At 42.3% G+C, this 19,616-nt stretch overlaps 1 protein-coding gene across 3 annotated transcripts in view; it reads left to right on the top strand.

Annotated features, from left to right (window-relative positions):
* The window catches only part of NLGN4X (neuroligin 4 X-linked), a 270,570-nt gene that overhangs the window by 244,043 nt on the left and 6,911 nt on the right, over positions 1 to 19,616 (top strand). For all 3 annotated transcript variants that reach the window (XM_032475307.1, XM_032475310.1, XM_032475308.1), the window contains 2 exons: positions 8,261 to 8,446; positions 12,146 to 12,935. In XM_032475307.1, coding sequence (XP_032331198.1) covers positions 8,261 to 8,446; positions 12,146 to 12,935 — 976 coding nt within the window. The remainder of the gene's footprint in view (positions 1 to 8,260; positions 8,447 to 12,145; positions 12,936 to 19,616) is intronic.

The raw sequence follows: 19,616 nt of genomic DNA, 5'->3' as shown, positions 1-19,616 counted from the left end.
CATGCACGAGGTCCTGGGCTCAATCGCCAGTCCCTCCATTAACATAGATACATGATAGATAGATAGATAGATAGGTAGGTAGGTAGGTAGGTTGATAGGTAGGTAGATAGATAGATAGATAGATAGATAGATAGATAGATAGATAGATAGATAAAGATGGGTGATTGGATGGATAGGTAGGTAGGTAGGTAGATAGATTGATAGATTGATTAGATGGATGGATGGATGGATGGACGGACGGACTGACGGATAGATGGATGGATGGATGTGTGGTTGGGTGGATGAAAAGGTAGGTAGGTAGGTACATAGATAGATAGATAGATAGATAGATAGATAGATAGATAGATAGATAGATAGAAATATACATAGATTAGACATATAGACAGATAAACAGATAGATAGATAAACAGACAAAGCTAATTACCTTCCCCCCCCCAAATTTTTTTTAAAAAGAGAATTGGCACAATTAGAGTTGATTAATGTCTAATCTTTAAAAACAGAGACTTATCTTCTTTGGGGGATGAATTTGCCCTTAACTGTTTTGGTATGTGATGCATTTAATTTTTTTGTTGTTACATTAATTTTTTTTTCAGAGAGGAATCTTTTATTTTTTTATTAATTTTTTAATTTTTGGCGGGGAGGTAATTAGGTTTACTTGTTTATTTTTAGAGGGGGCACTGGGGATCGAACCCAGGACCTTGTGTGTGCTAAGCATGAGCTCTACCACTTGAGCTACACCCTCCCTATACTCAGAGAGGAATCGTTAATTCCTGCCCTTCTAATTTCTCAGTAAAGTCTCGCCTGTATCTTCACCTGTCATGAGGACACAGTTAACAAAAATGACAATGCCGGTTCTAACAATACACCTTAGCACAGTGAGGGAGACGAGGGGATTTTATGACAGATCACAAGCCAGGTGTGTCTCCTGTTGCGCAAACACAGACTTGCAGCGATCTCATCTCCCGCACTTGGTGGAATCCTCTTCCAGTGTCTTCCATCGGGTTTTGAAATCAGCTACCATTCGGGGTCTTGTAAGAAGAAAAATGATTTTAATGAAAATCCAACCCAAGGATGCATTATGATTGACGATGACAGGGACTCGAGAGCAATGGGCATAGGACCCTGACATCTTTGGAAGGAAAAATAGCAAAAACTTTACAAAAACACTGGTCTGAGAACAATTATACACGTCCCATTTAATAATTGAGAACTGGATGAGACAGGGAGCCTGGTCAAAGCATTCACCCAAAGGGACAGATTTACTGTGTGATGCACAGAAGAGATATATTTCCAGTTTGCTCACACTCAGTGCTGGAAAATACCATCTTCTTTCTTCAGTAACCTTTTCTAGTTCTGAAGCCATCCTCTTCGGATTTTCACTCATTTGCAGATCACCCCATTCACTTGTTGCTAATCTGTGTGTTATCTCCTAGAAGATCTTCCCAGTGTTTGTTGTAATTAAAACAGTCTTCTTAATTATGTTGCAAGTTTCCCAGAGAAAAACCAGTGTTGGAAAGCTCGGGACTATTTCTGAGTACAAAAAAAGATTATGTGAGCTGGTAGACGTCCCTGGATTTTGATAGAGTTGAAAAGAATGTGTGGTTTTTATTACATTCAGTTGTTCTTTTTTTTTTAACATTTTTTATTGAGTTATAGTCATTTTACAATGTGGTGTCAAATTCCAGTGTAGAGCACACTTTTTCAGTTATACATGAACATACATATATTCATTGTCACATTTTTTTTCGCTGTGAGCTACCACAAGATCTTGTATATATTTCCCTGTGCTATACAGTATAATCTTGTTTGTCTATTCTGCATATGCCTGTCAGTATCTACAAATTTTGAACTCCCAGTCTGTCCCTTCCCACCCCCGCCCCCTTGGCAACCACAAGTTTGTATTCTATGTCTATGAGTCTGTTTCTGTTTTGTATTTATGTTCTTTTTTTTTTTTAATTCCACGTAAGAACGAACTCATATGGTATTTTTCGTTCTTTTTCTGGCTTACTTCACTTAGAATGACATTCTCCTCCAGGGACATCCATGTTGCTGCAAATGGCATTATGTTATCATTTTTATGGCTGAATAGTATTCCGTTGTATAAATATACCACCTCTTCTCTATCCAGTCATCTGTTGATGGACATTTAGGCTGTTTCCATGTCTTGGCTATTGTAAATAGTGTTGCTATGAACACTAGGGTGCAGGTGTCGTTTTCAAGTAGGGATTCCTTCTGGATATATGCCCAGGAGTGGGATTCCTGGGTCATATGGTAAGTCTATCCCTAGTCTTTTGAGGAATCTCCATTCTGTTTTCCATAATGGCTGCACCAATTTATGTTCCCACCAGCAGTGTAGGAGGGTTCCCTTTTCTCCACAGCCTCTCCAGCATTTGTCATTTGTGGACTTTTGAATGATGGCCATTCTGACTGATGTGAGATGATACCTCATCATAGTTTTGGTTTGCATTTCTCTGATAATTAGTGATATTGAGCATTTTTTTCATGTGCCTATTGATCATTTGTATTTCTTTCTTGGAGAATTGCTTCTTTAGGTCTTCTGCGCATTTTTGGATTGTGTTGTTTCTGATCATCTCACGGAAAAATTAAAACAAACCAGGTTAATTGTTGTCTGCCCACGGATAGTATCTTACAGTAAGTCTCAGGAAACACCACCACCATCACTCTAGTTTTGCAGTTGAGGGTAGGTGAGTGTATCTAAACAGAGCAGCATGTTTTGAATGTGTGCCCCTTTTAAAAGGAATTAGAAAAATTATGTTTCATCATTTGTAACATCGAGTTGTAAAAGTCATCGCTTTTCTTACATGCAATTCATCGTGACCTGAACACCACAGAGGGACAAAATTTATATCTTCTATATGCCCTATAAGTAAACTTTGATGGCAAACTGTATGAGTTTCGATCCTAGTAAGTTTTACAGTATTCTTACTGAAGACAAATTGCAGCCGACAAATAATTAAAAAAAAAAGTTTCATGTAGGTTTTCAAAATGTCTACAGAAGTCCACTCAAATAATGCATCATTGTCCCTCAGCTTTGAGCACATTACTTGGGTCAGTGTGTGTACGTAGTAAATATTGGATGAATAGGCATGTCCTTAATTTTCCCAGCGTGGTTGAAAGTGTGATAGTATTTTTGTCCTGCCTTTCTGTTTAGACTCTAAGCAAGTAGTCAACACTTAATAAACAAACTGAATAAATAAATATGTTCCACCTTCATGCAAAGTTATTCACCACCCCCTCTGCACTTACAGAGCATACACACTTTCTTTATCATCTGTATCGTTTTAAAAGACAGATTCTAAGTAGAGACCAGGAGTCAAGTTCCTCTGTGGACCCGTTGATGAAGGACACCTGTCCTTCCTCGCTAGGTGCAGGAGACACAGAAATCAATAGCAGTGTTTCTGATTGCAAGGAAGTCATTCTGGTCGGTGAGCGTTTTTGAACACAGTGCTTCTGTGTGTGTTTGTACAATTAGTTCCCCAAGCTATGTTGTGGGACCCCTACTCTTCTCAGTCCCACAGTTGACAAAAAGTGGGGCTTTGCCCTCTGGTGTCACATGCCCGAGCCTTTGCCGTGGATTCACATCCGAGGCTGACGGACTCTGAATCCAAAGAAGCCAGTCACCCTGATGCTGACCTCCGAGCAGACAGCCTTCACGTAGGGCAGTAAGGTCTGTAACAGAAAGTCACTTAGAGCGGTTTACTGTCGTGAGAGAACTGAGAGCATGAGGACCGACTGGGAAAGGGACCCGCGTGGGTAGCGGGCGAGAGCTGGAAGGGCAAGGCGCCTGTGTCTGTGTCTGCCGGCGATTTCTGCCTAAGGGGCTGGACCACGGACAAACAGTGTGGTCTGGCGTGAGGCCATACGTACAGGCGGAAGGCAGATGACAGGACCGTGGCAGCCCTGTGTACGGCATCCTGGCTGGAGGGGACCGCATATAAAAAGGCAACAAAATATAGAAACGCAAGGCACACCCCAGGGCAGTTATGTGCAATGGGGTAGACTCACCGGCTGAAGGATGCGGGCAGGGCGTGTCCAGAGATGTGAAGGTGGGGTCACGGGGTCGTAGAAGTCCCACAAATGCATCTGACTTTAAAAGAGACTTGGTATATTGTGTGTGTGTGTCTGTGTGTGATTGCTAAAAAAAAAAAAAAAAAAAAAAAAAGTCTATAAATTAGAAGGAAATAACAGATATTTTAAAAATTTTTTTAAATGCTAGGGGTGGGGAAGGAAAAATTAGGACTTTGGGATTAGCAGATACACACCACTATATACAAAACAGATAAACAACAAGGTCCTACTGTGTAGTAAAGGGAGCGACATTCAACATCCTGCAAGAAACCATAATGACAATAATGCAGGGAGTCCCATCATTAATATAATATAGAGCTTTCTGTCCCTCCCACCCTTTTGACTGCTTTTCGTATTTCTACCTCTGCCCTGATTGTCATCACGCAGATTTCTGTCTGGGCTGCATGCGTGTGACCTCAAGTCAAGTCTGTCTCTTCTCACTGGAACAAATTTTTATTGAAACATCTCCTTTTTGCTTTTACTCCATTAAATTTAAACATCGTGCGTACGCACACTCGTGCACAGATACGTGTATGTATATACAGGTAAGAAGGAGGGGTTCTGATGTAATAAAGGCTGGGATTTGCTATCTGTTGCGAATCCTCACGCCACACCGAAGAAACAAAATTTGTAAAAAGTAGGTCATTCTGCAAAAGTAAACGTATGGAGATATAGGTACACGTATGTACAGTTCTTTCAGAAACAGAGTTGAAACCGTAAGTTAATTCTGCCAGTTTCTGCTACATACACAGCCTGAACATGTAAAAGATATTTATATATATATATATATATATATATATATATATATATATATATATATATATATATATATATTCACTTAGTAATTGTCTTCTGGTTAATGGTAACCCCCCCCCCAAAATGCCCATTGTGCTTATGGAATGAATTATCCCCTAAAAGAAGGGCAGTCATTTGGGGCATTAAAGACGTGTGAGCCCACTGCATTCCCTGCCGTTGCCTTGAAGTGGATGCAAAGCCACGTGACCCGGAGCCGTGCGCCTGAGCTCTTGTAGTGCAAAACAACGAGGAGCGTTTAGGTCATGATTACCTCTCCTAAAAGCCTGCCACATTCTATTCCACAGCGATAGGAAGAGCAAACATAAAGTTCACGATACTCATTTCATTTAACATGTAGGCGGGGAAATGGGATTTGGGTTTTTCCAGCATCTTTTCCATGAACCATGTTCAAAAATAGTGTGTTTGTGTGTTTGTGTGTGTGTCTTGTTCCCTCCACTGCTTTGAATGAACCCAGCATCCATCTGGTCACTAATCTGTCTGAATTCAAATGGTCTCTTTTGTGTCCGTCTTTCATTGTTCAATTGTTGGGGGTGGGGGCCAGAGGCTTACTGATTTACAAGCTTCGCTTCAGAGACAGTAAATCTCAAAAACCAATGTTTCATCAGCTGAAATGCTCAGAGGATTTTGGAGCCGAGAATGCCTGTCCATGAAAGGAGCCATTTGTTGAAAAATCTCTGGTGTCAGCCAGGCAAGGGGCCGCTTCCACGAATTCGTCTAAGGCATGTAAAGAACCTCATATACTCATCTGAGAAACTGACTTCTAGGGATGTCTCTGTCTTTGGCCACAAGTGTGTGGCTGTCTGCAAATCTATCAGCTGCTCACATGTCGATCGGACAGTCCATGCTGGGAAACCCCACATGTGTCCCATGTCTCCATTATCTCAAGTACTGTATTTTGACCATCAGAAGAGAAAAGGAATTTGCTCTCATAGAGAAAATAAATCCAGTGCCTTGCACTCCTTCTGTACCTGCGATGGGGGCTTGGAGCCCTTGATCATTTAAATTAAAAAAAAAAAACAAAACAGGAAAACAAAATGAAATAACCCCTGGATGTTTGAGTACATGAAGACGCCAGGGCAGATGCTATGGAAACCCCAGCTTCAAAAACAACCCCAAACAGGTTCATTTGCTCAACTTCAGAGACGCGCCTGGGGAGTTGTTTCCCTCGGGACTTTTGGAAAGAGGTCAGAATCCCAAAGACCAAGCCTTCCAGTGGTGTGATCTTTTCAAGAAGTGGGACTTGCCAGGGCACCGAATGTTAGTAAGACTGCCCTTGGGGAGGTGACGACAGTCAGGTTTCTGTGGGGAGGGAGGGGCGCTGGTTGAATAGAAGCTGGTGGATTTAGCACACGTTGCAAATGCTCAGGCCTTTCTGCGCAGCAAACGATGGGCTGATAGACGCCTGCGGGGGAGCAGACTCAGGGAGGGAGGCGGCCGGAGCAAACGCCGCCGGAAAGGGCCTGCAGCCTGCAGACGTTAATCACCTCTTTTCCTTAATGAGGGCAGAGAGGCTTGTCTTGGGGTGATTACCCGGCACCCAAACGGCCATTATCCGCCCGTTTTCCTGCACAAAGCCGCGTGAAAGAGGCTTTTCTCCCAAGCAGGCCGCGATTCATTTTACCAGAAAAGCGTGTAGAACGCAGAGGGATGAATGCAGGGGACACGGAACATTTCCCGGGCATGAAGCACTAATTAGTAATTGCTAATTAAATAAGGGAGCGCCTGGTAATGTCTGAACCTGCCCTCTCGTCACAGCCAAGCTCACGTCCGCCCCCATGAGCTTGAGACGGGGTGCGATTTGTGGGATGAGCCCCGAACGTGCAACCTTGTCATGTTGCATCTCAGGCTGCGGGGCTGTGAGCCCTAATGACTGCAGGACGGCAACCACAATGACAAACAACCACCCCGTCCTGCTGCTTTCCTTTGAACCAGGCCATTCGTTCCTAATCCCCTTTGGCTCCCGTATTCCACTTTCCACAGGTGCTTGGCGAAGTTCTGGGAAGCCCTGTTCCCTTAACGGATGTGAGACCCTTTCCGTTAGGATTTTGTTTCAGGTTTGAGAAGCTGGTTCCCCAAGAGCTCCTGGGAGGGCTGTCACCTTTGGTTAGGGATGTGTGTGAAGACGTCCGTTCTGATTTCTGTGATTTTGGGGGCTTTATTCTGCCTTCGTATAAACGCTGCTGCAGGCGGCCACGGCTATTTAATAAGCATTCATTGAAATGGGTGTACGTCCTAACGTTTTGGAATAAAGAAATGGTACCGAAAGCAAAAATATCCTAACTGGGGATTTTGGAGATGAGAGCAAAAGACTTACTCAAGACAGATTTGGACATAAAGTTGGATGAAAGTTTGCACAATGATTTAAGTTTGGAGGACGCTTTATAACATATTCATAGTTTTGACTCTTGACGGCGAGAATGTCTCTTCCACAAAATGACTTGAAACGTGAGAGGAAAGCGGTGTTTCCAGGTCAAGATCTTCCTGCAGAGTGAGCTGAGCAGGCAGGGAGGGAGATCTCTGCACCTGAGCACTTTGCTACAAGTAGGTACCCGTATGGCCTTACTTGCAGCTTTGAAGGAGGAATTTAGAATTTGACGCCTGGAGTGCAATCTAATTCCTTAATTTACGGAATCCTCCTCCTTTTTAAAATAAAGTGTAGCAGCTCATGCTATTTTGGGGACGGTTGGGGAGATTTGAATATGCATTGGCTTTTGGCTGAGATTAAAGAATTATAAGTTGTTTTTTTTTTTTTTGCATGTTAACTGTAATATTTTTTTCCATGCAGAAAAAGAGATGCATACTAAACTAAGAGTGGAAGGTCATGATGGCTGTAATTCACTTTGAAATTTAAGCATTAAAAGGAGTTAAATTAAAATATGCATAAGGAACTCAGTGGGAAAAATCTATAGTGTTCTTGTAAACACTGTACACAGTCTTATGCACAGATGCCAACACAGACATTTTTTCCCCTGAAAAGCTTCTTGTAAGACCGTCTTTCATCTTGCCAAGGAGAACCGACACGTACGCAGGAATGAAGAGTTGAATCTAGTAAAATTTGTAAGTCCCTGGTATCATCACCTACTGTAGATATTTTAGATCCATTTCGCCTTGTACGTTAGCCCCATACGAACCCACAGATGAGACGTGTCATCATAGCGTCCACAGAAACAAGAACGTGGTAACTGTTATTTAAACAACGTAATTCTTTCTGCCACAGAAAACCTGCTACACTGTTGCTTCGGGAGAAAAAGGAAAGCATGAACGAAGGCAACCACAAAGTATCTTTTCAAATAGCAGCAATGTTGATGAGCTTTTTTGGAGTTGACAACCCCAAATATCCTGTGCTCTTTTGCAGGGTTTTTAAGTACCGGTGACCAGGCGGCCAAAGGGAACTACGGGCTCCTGGATCAGATCCAGGCGCTGCGCTGGATTGAGGAGAACGTGGGGGCCTTCGGCGGGGATCCCAAGAGAGTCACCATCTTCGGCTCCGGCGCGGGTGCCTCTTGCGTTAGTCTCTTGACCTTGTCCCACTACTCAGAAGGTAATACAAGCACCCCCACGGTCGGCGGGCAAGCCCTGGGACCAAGAGATGAACCCGTATGGAGTTCTTACCCAAGGTGCATCAGGGTTGCCCTAAGTCTCTCTGGAAACCCCTGCAGAAAACCCCAAATGACACGTACCCACGTTCTCATCTCATAAGTCAGCTTTCTTCCTAACGTTTAAAACTGAGGTATAATTGACAAGGGACATTATGTTAGTTCCAGGCGTAACGATTTGATATACGTGTATGTTGCCAAACAGTCACCAGGGTCAGTCTCGTTAACATTCCTCACCATTTAGTTTCAATTTTTTTTTTTCTTTCTGCTGAGATTTCAAGGTTTACTCTCTTAGCAACTTTTAAGTATGCAATACAGTATTATTAACATTTGAACAATATATATTTTCTCAGTGAGATTCACGATGGTCGGAGTTGCTTACAATAATTACAGCGTAACTTCTTTGGACACGCCTACCCCTTACTTTTGCCTTTCCGACTTTCTTCGGTCATCTTTAAACTTTGTTAACTTCTATTTTCAACTTGGGACAAGTAATATGAAAGAAAAACAGTATGCAGATGATGGCTGAAGATTGGTAGATTTCATCATAAAGAAAGTTTGTAACCATGTGTTTATAAAGTCCCTTTTTTTTGTTGCAAGCTACCTCTGGGTAAGTCTTTGTTCATTGGTGATGGAGGTTCTCAGCTATGTCCAATGAGAGATTTAAAAGAAATATCAACGGGGATTCGATGCAGCTGGTCTGGAAGTACCATGGTAACTTCCTTTTGTCTCTCCTCTCAAAAATGAAACAAAAAGCAAAACAAAACAAGAGAACGTACCCCTGGGATCCCTTGGCGGGCACAGGTGAATATTTGTCGTAACGATGTAAACCATCAGGGTCGTGTTACATTTCCTTCTGTGTCACTGGTTGCTTTAAGCATTGCACCACTTCTGGGGATGGCTATAGCTCAGTGGTAGAGCATGTGTTTAGCATGCACGAGGTCCTGGGTTCAATCCCCAGCATCTCCATTTAAAAATAATAAATAAATAATGAATGAATGAATAAACAAACAAAAACTAATTACCTCCCCCCAAAAGAATTGCACCACCTCTGTTTGAACCGTTTGTATCAAAACACCTGCAACTTTAAGGGAATTGTTTTTCTTTGAAGAGTCTTGTAGTATCTTTCTTTAAAGTGCTATAAACATGCTAAAAAAAAGGGGGGAGGGAGTATAATCATGCCGAGTGACAGCACCTTATTTTATTTTTCTCGCTTCCTGCACTATGGTGGGGAAGTCGCTGACTCCTTCTGCACCTTGAATTCTCCGTTAGCAAGATACAATGATCTTCAAGTCTTCGGAACTTCTTGATTCTTGATGTCATAGTAAGGGTGAGGAGAGGCAGAATGCAGGGCTTATGTTTGTATTCATCCTTTATTTTAAGGAAAGGGAAAAGTGAGAAAATCAGATCATTGTGGTAATATTGATACCTATAGCATTTCAGGAAATACCTAGACGTTCCCACATCTCCGTGGATATAGTCGTGTTTGTCGATTAACAAAGCAGTCAGGACCACCTTCAGGAGTGATCGAACACCTGTCAGCCCCAGCTAAGTGGGGGAAGGATGTGAATTACTTAAATCAATAGATCAGAAATGAATCCGCTGTGGGACAATGCCTTGCATATGAATTCATTTCTAAAGAGAAGTTCTTGCAAAGCAACCTAGCAATAGAATCAAGAATTGCAAACATAGTCCAGACCGTTGGCCTTAGGAATGGCACTTCGAGCAACAGAGGTTAATGGAGTCAACATACACATGGGGAAAAAAAGATGTTTTCATGGAGACGTTCACCGCAGCATTCTCATAGCAAAGAAGGAAATGAAAAGCTAAAAGGCTAAAAAAGACAAGACCGTTATAAGAGGCACGTGCATTTACTCAAAGGAACAACAGTTAATTTTAAGAATTGTGCTTAAGGTACGCGTGAGCCTGGGAGACAGAGTGTAAACAGTTTACCCGGCAGACCATCACCCTGGCCGGGTACCACATTCCCTCTGGTCCTTTCATGGACAGGGATGCTATTCCAGACGACTCTCCGATCCTGAGGAAACGGGGAGTTCCTTAATTATGAAATCAGTATAATGTGCAGATACTGGCCACTGTTACATGACTCAGACCCATAGGAGAAAGAGAACCAAGGAAAGAATGATACTAAACTATTAAGGTAACTCTTCTAGTATGAATTGTAGGTGATTTTTTTCCTTTAATTTTTTGAATTTTATCACAAGTTATATTCCTTCCCTAACAAGCATATATATACACACACACACACATACACTGCTACCTCCATCATGGCCAATTGTTGTTAGAGAGAGAGAGAGAGAAAAAAAATATGTAACTTCTAGCAGCATGTTTCTAATTCTGATTGTTTTATTTTATGAAGGTCTTCAATAGATCAAATACTGACATTGTTTCCTTCAGCTGCTTTGAAACAGTCGTCTTTAGAGCCAGACGCACAGGTCAATACTTGCGTGTTTCCAGCAGAATCCGAAACACTGAGAAATTGGCCCCCACATGAGTTTGATGATGTGGTGGGCATAGCCAGGTGAATGTAAAGTCTCGATCTCGGGTGTACCTTTGGGCAATCCTCTGCTCGTTAGAATCACGTCTTCCTGATGGCAGTCGAGTTCTCTTCATCCTTGATTGCTTGAAGTCGACAGGGCATGAACTTCTGGACTTCCAGCTCACTGCTTGGTTCTCCCAGCTACTCGGGAGGCACCGAAGCTTGAGTTCAAGGAAGTGGTGGGAAGAGACAAGGAAGAGGATGCTACAATTTTCTAGCCATCATGTCTTGTCCCGGGGTAGTTAAAATCTGACTTTTATTTACTTCCAGACATCCATCTACTAGACTGATCTGACAGAAAAATTTTAAGCTACGCAGAATTTTACTCCTAAATTTTTACTCCTAAAACGGCCCCAGAGTTTTCACCTTTCTCACCAAAGAGACATGTTTAAAATGTGGCAAAATAAATTGTACAAAAGTCTTGGGCTTTGAGCAGATGCAATGTTGAAGTTAATTAAAAAAAAAATGTTTCAGTGGGACATTCAAATGATGACTTCTTTAGGAATAGCTAATTTAGTTTATTTTAATTGCACATTTTAATACCTTCAAAACAGAGAGGGTGGAAATAAAAAATAAATTCTGGATTTTATATTCTAAAGTGATTTCAGTGATTAATTTTTTCCTCATCAGAAAGTGGCACCTGGTTTTGCCAGGGAGACAAAATGGCTTTTGACCTCTTATGGCTGTGAAGCATATTTTTAGGGAATGGGGGATGTGATTGCCCTGAGATGTTTTATTTATAACATCTGAGGATGGAGATGCTAACATCACACTAAATCGAGGAAAGATAAAGCAATCGCATGTTTTTACCTCCTCAGCTAAACTATAAATGCTGTTTCATTTTTTAAAACTCTGTGTGTGCGCGTGTGTGTGTAGTGTAAGAACATCCCATAAAACCGGTGTCCAGTGGGGGGCGGAGAGGGAGAATGAGACGAAAATGACAGAAAGAGGTGCTGAAGGCTGAATGCTCCTGTATCGAGAAATTCACATGCCCGAGGGACAATCAGAGCCTTCTTTGCTGAGTCAAAGCTGCTTTTCTCTCTTTCGGCTTTTCATTTGCATGTCCACAATTTTGCACCTGCAGGTCTGTTCCAGAAGGCCATCATCCAGAGCGGGACCGCCCTGTCCAGCTGGGCGGTCAACTATCAGCCTGCCAAGTACACTCGGATATTGGCAGATAAAGTCGGCTGCAACATGCTAGATACCACGGACATGGTGGAATGCCTTCGGAACAAGAAATACAAAGAGCTCATTCAGCAGACCATCACCCCGGCCACGTACCACATCTCCTTCGGCCCCGTGATCGACGGGGATGTCATCCCGGACGACCCTCAGATCCTGATGGAACAGGGGGAGTTCCTGAACTACGACATCATGCTGGGTGTCAACCAGGGGGAAGGACTGAAGTTCGTGGACGGCATCGTGGACAACGAAGACGGCGTGACCCCCAACGACTTTGACTTCTCGGTGTCCAACTTTGTGGACAACCTTTACGGCTACCCCGAGGGGAAAGACACGTTGCGGGAAACCATCAAGTTCATGTACACGGACTGGGCAGATAAGGAAAACCCTGAGACACGGAGGAAAACCCTGGTGGCTCTGTTTACAGACCACCAGTGGGTGGCCCCCGCCGTGGCCACCGCGGACCTGCACGCCCAGTATGGCTCTCCCACCTATTTCTACGCCTTCTACCACCACTGCCAAAGCGAAATGAAGCCCAGCTGGGCGGACTCAGCCCACGGCGACGAAGTGCCCTATGTCTTCGGGATCCCCATGATTGGCCCTACGGAGCTCTTCAGCTGCAACTTCTCCAAGAACGACGTCATGCTGAGTGCGGTGGTCATGACCTACTGGACGAACTTCGCCAAAACCGGGTATGTTCTTCTCCTCATCAGATTATTGCCCACCTCCTAGCACGTCTGGTTCTTCCATGTAAGTGTTGTGTGCACGGCTGGCTAGATCACAGTACAGAGCCACACGCACACATGCACACACCTGCACACACAATAACAAGAACAGTCTTTTTCCCTCCAGGTCTAGAGAGACCTCATTTTTTCCCCCTTAGCCCTAAGTTGTTTTCTGTCAAACCAGATTTTTACTAAGGTGCTAGATGCATATTAAAGACTGCTTCCTACCATCTGGGGGTAGGATTCAGATCTGTTTCACTGTTCTACTGAAAGTTGATCCCAGAGTTTCAAATCTAAATAGGACCCTGTCTCATTTGGTAAGTAATAGGGTTATCAAAATGTATGTGCTATGTGGCAAATTGTGTTTACTGCACAGCCAAGAAATGAAATAAATCTCATAATAAATATAGAGAAATACTATCTGTGTGTATAATATATACACTGTATATGTGTATGCACAGAACTCATGTTCTCATAACTATAGAGAAATCCTATGTATGTGTGTATATATAAAATATATATAAAGCATTTCTCTATAGTTATGAGATTTATTTCATATACAAACATATTTACAAATATGTTTATTTCATTTAGATATAGCTATTTCTGCAAATTTATTTCATTAATAAATGTAAATTTTATACATGGGAATATATTTATGTATACCTATACATGTATAGAAAGCTCTTTGGCTGAATGTGGTACAAAATATACAAGAGTTATGCATACAACAGGGTCCACTGATATTGTACAGCACAGATTCTCTGCAAACAGTAAGAGAAAAGGCTTCCCAAAATCTTAAAGAGCTCCAAATATCAGAGCATCCTTTTCATTTCCTCATGTCTCATAACCTAATGGTGGAAACTAATGAGGTATCATTCTGTTCTACCTGCGTGTGCTTCTGTCATTAACCTTGAACTTCTTGTACTGAATTGAAAATGAAGATGCCCGGGCTCCGGGAAGCGATGGTAAATCTTTCTGTAGGCGGCTGGGTCGTGGAACCAGGCTCGCACACCGCGGTGGCCCTGCAGTTCCTCCAGCCTTGTGTGGCTCCGCTGTGGGGATGTGGGGATACAGGGCATGTTTCGGGGGTTAGCACGTATCATTCTTTTCAACGATTCCCAGTAGTCCTTGGTGGGAAGTGGTTTCACAGCTTTGCAATCTTAGGAAAAGCGTGGCTTGTTGCATGGATACCATTTAAAACGGTCAGATTTGGCAAGTTTTACCTGAGAAAGGCAGCGGGAGACGGAGAACGTGCACCGTTCGGGAGAGATGCTTGTCTTGCACCACAGGTTCTTTCTCTGACAAGGTGATCGAGGTCGCGACGGCAAGTATTTCTGAGTACCCTGGTTTATTAGATTCCTAGCATTACTGTAACTAAGCATCAAAAACAACACGGCTTAACACAACAGAAACGAATTCTTTCTCCGTTTCTGGAGGCTAGAAGTTTGAAATGAAGGTGTTGGTAGAGGTGAATTCCCTCTAAAACCTGTAGGGGAATGTTTCCCCGCTGCTGCCTAACTTCTGGTGGCTTGCTGGCAGTGCTTGGCTTCGCCCGATCTGCAGGGGCAGCTCTCCGAGCTGTGCGTCTGTCCTCTCATGGAGGTCTCCCAGCACATCTCTGTCCTTGTATGGCCACCTTCTTATAAGGACACCAATCACATTGCTGTAGGAGTCTTTCCTACTGCAGTGTGACCTCATCTCAACTTGACCGACTGCATCTCCAATGACCCTATGTCCAGTAAGATCACGCCATGAGGTCCTAGGAGATTGGGACTTCGGCGTATCTTAATTTGAGGGAGAAACAGTTCAACCCATAACCTCTTTTAAAGGTGGGACCAGTGCCCAGTGTGTCATAGAACTGCCATTGCAAATCTTTGCATTCTCTTCAAGCAAAAAGACCCCCATGGGGGAGGAGGGTGTAGCTCAGTGGTAGAGCGCATGCTTAGCATGCACAAGGTCCTGGGTTCAATCCCCAGTACCTCCATCAAAAGTAAATAAGTAACCCTAATTACCCCTCCCCACAAAAAGATCAAAAAATTTTTTTAAAAAAAGACCCCCACGGGCATACCCCCAAACAAGGGCCATGTCCATTCAGCACATTCCCATCCAAACTTCCTTCCCTAACATCAAAACACAACATCGTTGCTGCACTTTGCTTAAAGCCACCTACTTTCTTTTTCTCTTGTGCGTTTTGGAAATCAACTTTATATGCTTTCCTTAAATGGAAAACTGGGATCATTCATCATGAATGTAACTGAACCATTGAGGGGGGGGAAAAAAACTGTGCAATCCAAATAAAGCCATTAAATTCTCATTAGCTGTTCTTCCTGCCAAAGGCTCCGAGACCTAGCCTCTCCCATCATTTAAAACAAGAGAAAGAAAAAGATACAGGAAATCAACGAATGTCATGAGATGGTTCAGAGGTGCTAGCATTAAATGGATACATTTCCCAGGACCTATCGGAGACTAAGCGAGGACTGAAAATGTTGACAATGTTGAATGCTTTTTAATGCCATAACTCTGTTTCCTAAAATCTCTTTGCTACTGCCTGTGGTTCACACCCCTCATTGCGGGAACTTAGACATGGAGATATAAGATAACCTGGGCTTAAGCACTGGCCCAGTATACTCACGTGGCCATCAGGGGTACGTGTTCAGGATACTTCAGGATTTCGTAAAGATGCTGAAGTAACTAGTGCAGATGGGAAAGGAACAGGACTGACTTGGAAGTATAGCTGTCATCTGAACCGGAGTCAAAACTTCAGGTGGAGATCTCAGGATATCCCTGATGGGAGGACCTTGGATGTCAGACTGAAGAACCTGGACTTGGTCCAAGCAGGAGCTATTTTTGTTTCCACGCTCCATGTGGAGCCTAGCTGGGATCGCTGTCAGGGGTATAACGCAGTGCGTTTTCTCCGCTCATCAGAAAGGTCGTTGCAATGACTCAAGTCATCCTTCAAGGAAGTTACCCAGCCCTTCCCCTCTAACATACGTTGCAAAGGGCAACTTCAAATGTCGGTGAGTGGAAGGTCAGATTTCAGTGGCATCCAGTGAAACAAGGAAGCAGATTGAGCTGATGATGGTTGCAAGCTATTTATTTTAAACATGATCAGCCCTGTGTCGGGGAGGATTTCTTTGTCCCTACGAGGGCTGCTAAGGTGCCCCAGCTGAGGAGAGTGAGGCAATATGGTGCCAGGGAGGGAACAGCAGAGGATAAACCGTCTCTGATGTCACTGAGTGAAGTGAGATGCTTGACTCTGTTCTCCAGAACACATTCTCAGGCAGTGACCCACAGAGTATGATGGAATGCGTTTGAGTGCCTTCAACTGCTCCCTGGAAGCACTAGGGAGAGGGGAGGCTGGTTGTAAGACGATCTTGCATACGTGTATCACGACATCTGGCTGGGAGGAGAGGATGACGTTGCGACAGAACATAATTTTCCGTGCCCCCTGGGTGGAAATTCAAATCTGCTTCACCTCGTGAACAGCACCCTGATGGTCCTGATTGTCCAGACATGTTGCTAGGGAAGCGTGCGCCCTGAGGCTTCTTTTCGTACAACCCAAAGCTTAGAGTTCCAACATTACGTCTGGGCTTAAATATATATCTGGTATGCCAAATAATTTTGGGTTTTTTTTTTTTTTGAGCACAGAAAAGTAATGTGAGGATGCTGCATGTGGTAGGCATGAAGGGGAAGAAGGAAGGGAAGGAAGGGAAGGAAGGGAAGAAAAGAAAGAAGGAAAGAAAGAAGGAGGGAAGGCGAACAAAGGAAGATGCTTTTGTCACTAGGAGACTGTTTCAATGATCCAGCTGAGCAGACGAAACCAAAATGGTGCTGCAAAAGAGCAATGAAGGCCAAAATACTAAGTAGCTGGATGCAAATAAGGCTACTTAGAGAATTTTGATAAATGAGAAGTAATGTCAGGGAAAAATTTTAAACTAATTCCAAGGTTTACCAATGATTATAAAGCTTTTAAACTCTTTGTCTCATGGAACCTCTCTGGGACTAGGGCAGGAAGGAGTTGGTCCTGAGCAGGCAGTAGAAATCAGGTGCTCATCCATCAAGGACCATTTCAGTTTGGTTTCCGTGTGGGGAGAGGCGGATGAAATGTGCAGAAAGACGGTCTCTACAGAAGATGTGGCAGTGAACAGTAGTTTATAAGCATTATAGATCAAAGACTTTAGAAGCTATTGAATTCAGAGACGGGAGCGCAGTTGGCCAATAAGCCAACTTATATTATGTGATAAAAGAAACGTATATCTCAATATGTTGAAATATACCACTGTAGGTAGGGTCGCTTTCAGATGCCATGTTGACTTTTGATTTTGCTAGTATCCTTTTTTTTAAACTTTTTTTATTGATTTATGATCATTTTACAATGTTGTGTCAAATTCCAGTGTTCAGCACAATTTTTCAGTCACTCATGGACATATACACACTCATTGTCACATTTTTTTCTCTGTGAGCTACCATAAGATCTTGTATATATTTCCCTGTGCTATACAGTGTAATCTTGTTTATCTATTCTACAATTTTGAAATCCCAGTCTATCTCTTCCCACCCCCCACCCCCTTGGCAACCACAAGTCTGTATTCTATGTCTATGAGTCTATTTCTATTCTGTATTTATGCCTTGTTTGTTTGTTGTTTGTTTGTTTAGATTCCACATATGAGCAATCGCATATGGTATTTTTCTTTCTCTTTCTGGCTTACTTCACTTAGAATGACATTCTCCAGGAGCATCCATGTTGTTGCAAAAGGCGTTATGTTGTTGGTTTTCATGGCTGAATAGTATTCCATTGTATAAATATACCACATCTTCTTTATCCAGTCATCTGTTGATGGACATGTAGGCTGCTTCCATGTCTTGGCTAGTATCCTATAATTACTGTATATTCAGCTTTTGCTAAATCTTTTCAAAAGTCAGGAAACAGACAGGGAAGATGACTTACAAAGAGTCACGGCATAACTCTGGTTTTAAAAGTGACTTTTATTGCCCAGAAGTGTTTTGAGCTCAGTGAATGAACATCTCTACCTGTTGCATGGGAGGGACTGAATACATAATTCAGGGTGCATGGGTACGTCTCTTCTTAGAGGTCTAGCGGCTCTAAGCAACCGGGAAGTTGTTCTATGGGTGAGGAAAACCTTCAACCATCAGAAGGAGTACGGCAGAGGTATTTTTAAAGAAGTCGTGTTATGTATCTCTTGCAAATGAATGAACCATGGGGCCTCGGGAATGCATTTACCTGTCCCCTGCCAAGGTGATGTCCCAGGTGAAAACGTGTGTGTTAGGTGTTGGGAAATATGGATACAGATATACATTAAGGCCTTTGCTAGGGAATGAAGATGTGTCTGTTTCATTCTGTTTAATCATTATCATCTTTAATTTTACTCACGGGAATTGAGACACACCGTACGCCAAAGGAAAGCGTAAAACACGAGACACTGATGTCCTCTGAGATCTTAGTGTCTTTGGGGTCTTTGACAAGGGAAAATGAGCTGTGCTAAAAACTCTGTGAGTTTGTCTTGGTTTACGACTTCTGACTGTGCATCTGTGCATCTCCAAGAACTTTAACAGACAGACTGTACCAGGCTAACACTTACTTATCTGTATTTTCCAAATCCTGTGCTCTGTTCTTCGAGAACAACATAAATGTGTTTCCTTACCTTTCAAACGTACACCACATTCCATCACAAAAAGCCTCGTATCCAACACAAAGAGACACTCTCTCTCCCAGATGCCTTCTCCTTAATAAAAGGTCAACACATTTAAAAGACCCAATTCGGTGAAATCAGATCACTGCGAAAATAGTAGGAATCCTCACTACCTTTCATTGCTTTTAGAACAATAAAAATTGACGACGGAATTTTCTGTGGCAGATTTCCAATTAAATAGGAATTTTTCAACAAGGTATGACAAAGACTGAAAAGAAGCATGAGGTGCTGTATTGAATCCAACATTTTTCTGAAACATATAAGAATATAAAAATAAATTAAGCGCAGATTATTTTAAAGTATTAAATATTTAATATTTATAGATAGTATATTATTAATATTATTGTTTATAAGTGAAGACATAGCATCAGGACATATGCTTTTTCAAATATTTTTAAATTTTTAGAAGTATTTTCAATATTAGTAAAATTTTAAAATATCTTTAATATGAATAAAAATTTATATGTTCATGTATAACTGAAAAATTATGCTCTACACTGGAATTTGACACAACATTGTAAAATGATTATAAATCAATAAAAAAAAACTTTTTGAAATCTTTTTCCACTCCTTATTGAAACCACAGCAGTCAGTGTGTATTTGGTTACATGGTAAGATTTCATTGTCTGGTATCCCACCTATATCATCATATCTATATATTACACATCTAGCCATCTCTACGTATACAGTTTATAGTATGCAGTATGTCCTCTACTATGCAAAACATTTTATACAGTATTTACTATACACAGTATAGAGTGTACCATACATGCTGTGGTATACACACTATACGTTTTTACCACATATGCTATGTATAGTATATAGTATACCATATATACTGTGGCATACAGTATATTGTCATGCAGCATAGACCATGTGTGGTACATAGTGTACCATATATACTGTGGTATACAGTGTACTTGTATACAGCATA

Source organism: Camelus ferus, chromosome X (assembly GCF_009834535.1).
Source record: "Camelus ferus isolate YT-003-E chromosome X, BCGSAC_Cfer_1.0, whole genome shotgun sequence".
NCBI classification, from domain to species: Eukaryota; Metazoa; Chordata; class Mammalia; order Artiodactyla; family Camelidae; genus Camelus; species Camelus ferus.
Note: the sequence above shows the minus strand (reverse complement) of the source record. Positions and strands in the feature narration are given on the sequence as shown.